This window comes from Trachymyrmex septentrionalis, unplaced genomic scaffold (assembly GCF_001594115.1).
Source record: "Trachymyrmex septentrionalis isolate Tsep2-gDNA-1 unplaced genomic scaffold, Tsep1.0 scaffold107, whole genome shotgun sequence".
Lineage (NCBI taxonomy): Eukaryota > Metazoa > Arthropoda > Insecta > Hymenoptera > Formicidae > Trachymyrmex > Trachymyrmex septentrionalis.
Window position 1 is genome coordinate 1431626 of NW_017304196.1, and position 9270 is coordinate 1440895.

A 9270-nucleotide genomic window follows, 5' to 3' on the forward strand; every position below is an offset into this window, starting at 1 on the left:
AATATATGGATGCATTGTTGCAGTACGTAATTAATTAAATTCTTTACAAAATAATTGAAAAGCGCGGTACCTTGTTCCATTTCGGAATGCACATCATTTGCATGTGCTACTCACACACACACACACACACACACACACACACACACGCGCGCGCGCACGCACGCACACACCCATGCTTATGAGCTTTTCACATTCACTTTGATGAGTGTGTCCGTCTGCATTCTTAACCGAGCTTAACGTAACCTACTTTCAACCGGTGCAACTTCTTGTAATTAGCAGGCTGGGCTGCATCTCATGCGTTCCGACGACGTTACACTTCTTTAAGAAGGAATTTCCGCATAAGCAAATTTTTCTTACTAATACTGATGTATTCGAGTCTCTCTCTTCTTCTTTCTCTAGTATAACTTTTTGTTTGCCGCACACTCTGTTACAATAATTCTACTAAAATGTAACATAAAATTCTAAATTTCGAGCATCTGTCTATTTCATTGATCATGAAGAATGAGAATATATTTAAATTTACCATAAAATCGATCGATCGAATCTCTTCTCCCAAAGGTTACAGAGATTGTTTTTCCAATAAAAATGTAGAATACCTGAGAAATCCTCGGGGAGATTCATGAAACGCGACTTGATTAATTATCGTCCCTGAAGGGTATGTCGAATTCTACGAAATTTGAAAGCAAGGTTTTCCATAAATTTATATGTAACTGATAAAGTCAATTTCTCTATATTGTGCTCATCTTTGTATACTCGTATATCTGTTGCGCTATGGGATAAAAATTTTTATTAATGCTGAGTAATTTTGAGTATATTACAAAATATCCCCCGCAGGGAAGAGATTATTTTCACAGAATTATTGACAAGAAAAAATAATCTATTTTTAGCAAAAACAGGAAAAAAAGCGTAAACCCAAGTAATATTTTTAATTAAACATAGCCTTAAATAAATGTAATTATTATAATTAATTTGAAAATGATTATTCCCCCTCCCCCCTAAAAAAAATCTATTTCTTTTGTTTATACTTTAATTTAATAGTTATTTCTAAAAAATCGATTCCTTTTATATAAATTTCAAAGTCTATAATTATTTCAAAATCAAAAAATATATATGTACTGTAAATATATATGAAAAGTAACAACATCAAAGAAGTTGAAAAGCATTTGTGATTACCATAAGTCATTCATAAAACCAAGTTCTGCAAGAATATTTTTTATGAATAAATTACCGTGTATTCAAACTGCAGTCTTGTAATTTTTCTATCAAAATCTTGTCTTATATATCTGCGGTGGCACATGCGCGGACAACGAGGAGCAGGAGGTAAAGCCTAGATTTCAGTCAGTCGGCCGAGAGCCGTCGAGGAGCTCGAGTTGTATACAAATTTTGGTGCTCGCGATACACACACGAGGTTTCGGAAACTATCGTAGGCTGACAGAAATCGCGTCCGATTTATGAAAAGAAAGAATCCGTGTTACAAAATGCGTCGATCACTATAAAATTGATGACAAAACTGGCAAATCTTTTCTGCCAAACTGGTTAAAATGGAAACTCTGATCGAATAAACCAGCAGAATAATGTCTCGAATTTTGCACGTGAAAAATTTACATGTGAAAATGAGACGTCGTGCACGGTCATAATTAATAGCAGTCTAAACCGAGGAAAGGCTCGATTCTGAAAGTTCAGTCGTGCGAAGAAATCCAAAGAAAACGCGAACGTGACACGACTAAGAGGCGCGAGACCGACGAACTTGAGCTTACTAGTGAATTTCCGGGGATATACGCTATGTGTTGATAACAGAGAGAAATCGATCTTTAAGCATCTCCAATTCTGACTCTCTCTCTCTCTCTCTCTCTCTCTCTCACACACACACACACACACTGGATAGAAAATGTACATCTTTAAATCAATCAACCGATATACTTAACGAAAGTGTAATTAACAGAGATATTTTAAATATTATGTGTATTGTTAAGAAAAATCAGTGACTCCGATTTATCGTTTACGTAATTTGCAAAAAGTATTTAATAAGAAATAATTTTTAAATGCAAATCAATTTTTCTTTAACGCGGAATCAAAACTTTGTCGATTATATTTAAGAAAATCGCAGACTATCAGTAGACTTAAACTATCAGAAATTCCATGGAGAATGTCTCAAACTTTTATACCAAAGTAGTGTAACATATTTATTTACAAAGATGCTAACACACGAAGCATGACACGTCAAATTACCGAACGTGTTCGGAGAAGGATTCAAAAAGGACTCATTATTAGTTTCGCGGAAGTTAGTGTGCACACGGATTAATGTTCCTGTCTCCAACTAGAACGACGAAGAGAATACACGAAGTTATTCAAGCATGAACAAGGGAAGATCCGGTGCGACGGCCACCCGGAAAATTTTCATAGAGCTCACGTCATAAGGATTTCTCGTTTAATAAGTTTCTAGGTATGTTAAATGTCCGCTAATTAAATATCAGCTAGAATTATGGCATCTCGGGTATCTGCCTCGAACATATTTTATTTACGGGAGTCATGCATTGTATACATATGAATATGCCAGGATATGTGAAATAACTGACCATTATTGCGGCTATGTCAACATAATAACAATAATTATAGAAATTAATATTATTATATGTTTACAATTGCAAATTACAATTTAAAATTATTTAAAAAATCGTTTACCATTATAAATACCATCATTAACGTCAATAGTTATACATATTATTCATTACAAGAGATACTTATTCGATTTCGAGTTATACATTATTAAAATTTGTATGAAATAATATTGATATCTAAAAATTAAATTAATGTAAAATATATAAAAAGTAGAATTTTATGATTTTACAAAACAGAGAGGAAAACAGAGAGGAAAAAAAGGTTGTATTTTTAGAACATCAAGGTTCTCTTTAAAAAATTCTAATTTATTAAATTTATATCTTTTATATTTAATTGCCTGGAAAAAATATTTCATATATCGTATAATTATATATAATTATATATTGACATTACTTTCTTGTACAATTATATATAATTATATACATACAAAGTATGCCCATTATATATGTATATATAACTTTTTTTTTCCTAGGTAATTGTGAATATCAAAGTAAATCGATAGAATTTAATTAATCCTTTTTCAAGCATACATCTTTAAAGTTTACATTGAATTATTCACGTTTGTATACCCATGCTGCGTTTTCACATGACTTCGTATTTGACTTGTTATCCAAAAACTCTGCCAATTGTGCGAGTTTCTGTTCACACTTCACAGTATGACGTATCGACTTTCGATACCTGCATCCATTGCTGATTCATGACTGCGAATAGTTCCGACAGGGAACACTCTCCTTGCAGCATTATCCCACGTCACATGCTATGACGTTTAATAAGCGAGATATATAAATAGTGGACCATTTCCAGATTGAAAAATTGCCTTTTTATTATAAGATATTACTTCTATCTCATAAAGATCATAATGTTTCCTCGACATTGCACGGCAATGCATCCGTCAATTTTATTTCGCTAATATTTTTCTAAGAATGTATATAAGAATGTCGAGTCACGTAACGCAGATATCGCGGATTATAACACGTTCGAGTAATATATTAAATGTATCGTAGATAGAGATTTTTCATATAAATACGTTTTCTCTTTTTTACGTTTTATTAGATAGCCTGCTCTTTGCAAGAGGGAATTGCCTATTACCTCTGGTGTCATTATAATGACACCATTACGTTTAATTAAAGCAGATAATTCCAGCAAAATAATATTCGGTGCGTCATTTCTTACATTTTTTATGATCCGTTATACACGATATTGGAGCCGTTTAATGACGGTCGTTTATAAAAGACTGACAGATGGTAGAAATCCTGTCTAGATAGGAGCTGAATTCCTATCTAGATAAGAGCTGAATTCCTTTTAAAAAAACGGAATCTAATCACGAGGATCACCCTCGTGATGGAAATTAGTGGCCCGAAACAAAAGTGGCATGTCAATGGATGATATTCAATTTACTTTGCAACGTAACTTGTCGCACGACAGATTCCTATCAACCAAAAAGGCAAGAGGGTTCCGGCTAAATGAAAATAAAATAGATTTCAAGAAACAAAAAAAAAGTTGAAAAATAACGGGCCTCATGTTTCAATCCTTTGATATGCTGTTACAATGTAAACGATTTATTTTAACGCAATATTTTTCTTGATCAAGCTCGGGATCCTTTCTATGCTATCGGAATTAATTCAATTTTTATTCTTTTATGCATTTAATAACGTAAGTAAATAATGATTAATGATGTATTTTAACCAAGTTCATAATTCAAATGGAGCATACGAACATATCCGAGCATAGAAATTAGCTCAATGGTCTAATTTAGATGTGGCCGGACATATCTAATTTGGTCTAAACATTACTTACCTTGATAAATAGTGTACATGTGTACGAATTACGCAAGTTAAATTTACACCTATTTATCGGAAATGACGTGCAAGGGTCTGAAATCATATTTTACGCACGAATTATCTTACAGTTTACATTTAAATATTTTATATATGCAGAATCATATATAAAATTTATATATCTATAATATAATTTACATATGTATAATCATATACTAAAGATATCACTTTTTATCATACAATGAGAAAAATAAAGAAACGCAAAAATAGTTTAAAAAAAGTAAATAGGTAAAAAAGATTACTTGAATTTTGATTGTAACACAAACCTCCTCTTGATACACAGAGCACCAATGGTTTGATTGCAAGGCAATTTTTTTGCTTTCAAGCCGAGCTGCTGAAACTTTCATAGAAAAGCAAAACGTGTTTTCTGGATTCACCCAAAAGGCATCGAATCAACCAGGACCAAGGGTAGAATTGCCCATTTGTCGAAGAGGAATGATACGATGCCAGGTACGATACTCTAAGATTCAAGATTCAAGTTTCGTGTCTCGTTAACCCCGTGACCCCTTCGCGATCAATTTCAGATAAAATTTCATTCGTACAAAAATCAAAATAGCAGAAGCCCCAAAAAAAAAAACGAATACGAGATACTACGATTTTATTATGACTGACGTAAAAAAACATAAAAATATTATTTTTTATGAAATTCTTGTATTAATGTCATCCTCACGGTTGGTCAGAATTACAAAATGATAAATTCATATATTTGATCATTGTCAAACTTTCGTCGACGCTTAAGAAACATTTCAAAACATTTGATAAATAGAATCTATTAACAAGTAAACTTTGTGCACGATGTGCAATAAGTAAGAAACTTCGTCCTTGACAAGAAAGTTAGTAACGTAGAAACTTGTGTTCTTGATAAAACATAATATTCATGATGGACTTATGAAAGAGAGCATATACAATTATATATATATATATATATATATATATATATATATATTTATATATATAAAATTATTCTTCGTATCAATCTTTTTGATAATGATAAAAATGCAACGTATGTTCATATATGTATAGTAGTCCTTTTTCGTACCGTTGGGCTTTTATAGTGTTGTTACCTTACTATACGTTACTTTTTGTTCTAACACGTTGCTTACTGCGCGAGTAGTAAAACCTTTATTACGTCTCTGCACTCTAGTTCTATGTATCACCTCATCTTCATTCCCTTTTACTTTTGCTTTTCCAAATGCACACACACAACGAAAAAGCTATTTAAAAATTCCGTACGAAAAATGTTAGACGTTATAATAATTAAATCCATATCCATATCCGTGCGGATGCGTACGTATTTTATTCACTCCAGACTTTTCCTTGCAATTCACAGAATTCTATGAATTGCAAGGAAAAATCTGAATGAATATCCAGAATCAGTTATGACTTAATAAATGTCTAGTTTATTACAGCAAAAAAAAATGATACGCTGACAGAAATTGCCGTTATAACTCCTCACATAAATTAGGTATTCATGAGTAAACTGTTATAAATTCTTTGAAATAATTTTGTGTACATATAGACTATGATTTATCCTCTTCGTGATCGTCTTAACGAAACGTATTCCTGTTCATTAGCAAAACGAGCTCTCATCTGTGAAATAGTTCATTAAGGTTCTTGTATATAATGAAGCCGTATAATTTCAGGCAAAATAATCTACGAGAACTGCTTAGTATACAAGTATATACCATAAGCTCACTGTATATATTTCATATATACACTAACTAAAAAATATAACAAAAAATAAAAAAATATCCAAAATAAAAAATGTTTAATATTTATTATTATATATTTAAATATTTTACCATAACATTTGGAAAAAAAATCAATTTTAAATAACAAATTTAGTTATTTCAAAACAGCTGTAAATTAATTATGTCATCTAATTATGTCATTCATTCAAATAAGAATTCTTTTAATTTAATTTTACTTCCGTTCGCAATAATGTTGCTTAAAAATACGTTCGCAATTGCTCACATTCTACTGGCGCTGAAGAGCGTTTTTACTGAAGAGCGCTTTCTTTTATGGTGCGTTTTACGGGACCATCTCTTAGGTAAATCCCTCAGCTTGTTTAATGTCGTAGATCAAATTTAACCGGAATTCTCTCGGCAGAACAGATAAGACGGTAGATTATTTTGTGTGAATTACCATGTAACCCTTTCGTGAGACTTGCACGCACGAAGCGGATGTAAAATTACCACGCACTTTCCACGACGATTACTGAGGCATCCAAAATGCAAACACAAGTTGCAACACAATCAAGAACCTCTGAAACTTGAACATCCAGAAGTATCTATACCACGGTAGAGTAAAAAGTTTAACAACTTTGGCTATCAATGCTGAGATTACCTACTCGCAGAATTCTTGCATAGCATTTGTAAGCATCAAAACACGTCTGAACAATCATTTGCAACTTACTTCTGAACTGTCAGGTGATCGCACTATAAGCACTGTGCTCTGTTAAAACATTATTTTTTTGTATCTTTAATCTTTAAGATTTATATAAATATAGCTATATAAAATTTTTATTACACGCAAGATTTTAATTTCATTCATAATGGATGTATATAATTTCTACTTCTATAACACTCTTTTTATTAATGGATAAAATAAATATTTTCTTACGCTGATTTCTAACGGAATTGATATGAGCTAGTCAGTAACCAGGCGCTACGAAAGATACTATTGTATGCAATTATCTAGCTTGCGCAATTATACATACTCCCTCCAGCAATATTCCGTACTCCGGGAAAGTTGAAACGTATCTCTGACCCAATCTTTAAAACTACAGTTTGCACGAATGAAAATGTTCAATGCATCCTAAAATCTTCCTACAACACGCACCTCGCGAACTTTGGAAATAAATTGATATTATCAACGTTATAAACTCTAAAACTTTTACGGAATCATACAGATAATTTGTCAGGAATATTCTTTAGTTTAAAACAGATAAAATGTATCATATATGAAGAAATTGAAGTATTAAGAATACTAAGAATATATGAAGAAAAATTGAGTATTAGCGGAAAAATTAGATTTATATATTTCTCGTAAATCAAATAAAAACACCAGATACAGAGGAACATGCTGTGAAATGTGTCAAACTAAACGCGCGAGAAATTTATGCGAAAAAGAGAGAGAGAAATCGAACAACATGGATATAAAGTTGTCATAATAATACAGTGATATAGGTTTTTTGTCGTAATGTTCTACAAGGTTTGCTTTTCAAAGCCAATACTGATCTCTTTATTCCTTTTTGTCGTGTTCCTTAGTTTCTCTCTCTCTCTCTCTCTCTCTCTCTCTCTTTCTCTCTTTCTCCTCGTGTTCCGATATGCTCTTATCCTCTGACATGTCCGAAAAATAGATTACCGAAGGGTCTTGTTCCGCTTCCTAGGTTCCAGTAACAACATGAAATTCACCAAGCAGAAAGGAAGATATAATAGTATCCGCTTACAGAGCATTTTGCTATCGAAAGGTATTTACCTACTATCGGAGGTATTACAATATTTAAAGTAGGGAAACGGAACAAGGATTCTACACCATAAACGCGCTAATAGCGAATATTACACCTGTGACTCTCTCATAAGCGCTGAAATGAATTCGAAACCCCCTTGAAAGAATATTTAAAATATATTATCACTTTAAAAATAACGACTGTAAAATTACTTGGAAATTCCTCTTAATCTCGTGTAAAATTAATAATTTCAAGTATTCGAATTAATTGAAGAACGTATTTTACGATTTGACATTTTATTGCAATTAATCAAAATCGTATATTTAATAACGTTTGAATAAATTCCTATGTTAATCATCATAAAAATGCTTGTAAAAACATATTTTATGTCAACGCATACATCTTCCCGCACAAATGTATCTTAGCCTTATTAGAACATTTCCTTTGTTCTATATTTAATATAAAGAAAAAATATTATATAATTTTATTGTATGTTTTATTAAGAATTGATATATTTTTTATGGTTTATAGTATTCTCCAAAAGAGAGAAAGCTGCCCATTTGGAGACCCCAATATACGCTTCCTCAAACAAAGATATACATTATAGTACCAAAGGTCAATCGAAATCACGGAAAGAAAAGCTCTTTGTCCCTGAAGTACGCTTTCCTAGACACGCTATTTCCTTCGGTGGTGGTTGCATTGCTTTATCTCGATTTATATTAAGATTCGTAGTAGTTTATCCAACAATAAATCCCCATTCTTGCGCATCATCTCAAATTATACCCGTTTATTTAATTAAACATTCCTACACAAACATATTTACTATAATATTATAATTTCGTTATTAAATTAAACACTCATCAGCCAATGACCTTTTCAAATTAATTTCAATAAATAAATTAATATTAAATATTTTATTTTCGTTTTTCAAACTCTGATGTAATCTCAGTGTAATACAAAATAATAAATTAATGTTTTTGTTATTCCAGTAATTTCACAAAAATTCCAAAAGTATACCTCGTTAATTATAATTCTACTTCGAATTTTGAGAACTTGATACAAAGCTCTATATCTATCTCAGCATAAAACTACAAAGAATTAATTCATATGTATAGAAAGAAATTAAATGTTGACGATTGAAAAGCACTACATTATTTTTCATACTTATAAGGTCTTATCTAAAGCATAACATGCAACAATATTCGTTAAATGAAATAATTTATATTCATGAAATAGACTTATGGCTTTAGACGCAGCTTCACTGCAAGAATGTATACGCAAAATAGTAACATCACTATTATCGCATTAGTTGATCAACAGTAACGTTATTACGCTAAGTAATACCGCTCTATTGTGCTGCAG

General features: G+C 31.6%; 1 protein-coding gene across 3 annotated transcripts in view; it reads left to right on the plus strand.

Annotated features, from left to right (window-relative positions):
• Positions 1-2037: 2037 nt before the first annotated feature.
• LOC108747230 overlaps positions 2038-9270 on the plus strand; it is a 35263-nt gene continuing 28030 nt past the window's right edge. For 2 of the 3 annotated variants that reach the window (XM_018484597.1, XM_018484588.1), the window contains exon 1: positions 4775-4907. In XM_018484597.1, coding sequence (XP_018340099.1) covers positions 4901-4907 — 7 coding nt within the window. In that variant the 5' untranslated portion in view covers positions 4775-4900. Of the gene's footprint in view, positions 2444-4774; positions 4908-9270 lie in introns of those variants that run through there. The other variant, XM_018484605.1, reaches the window with a different exon arrangement.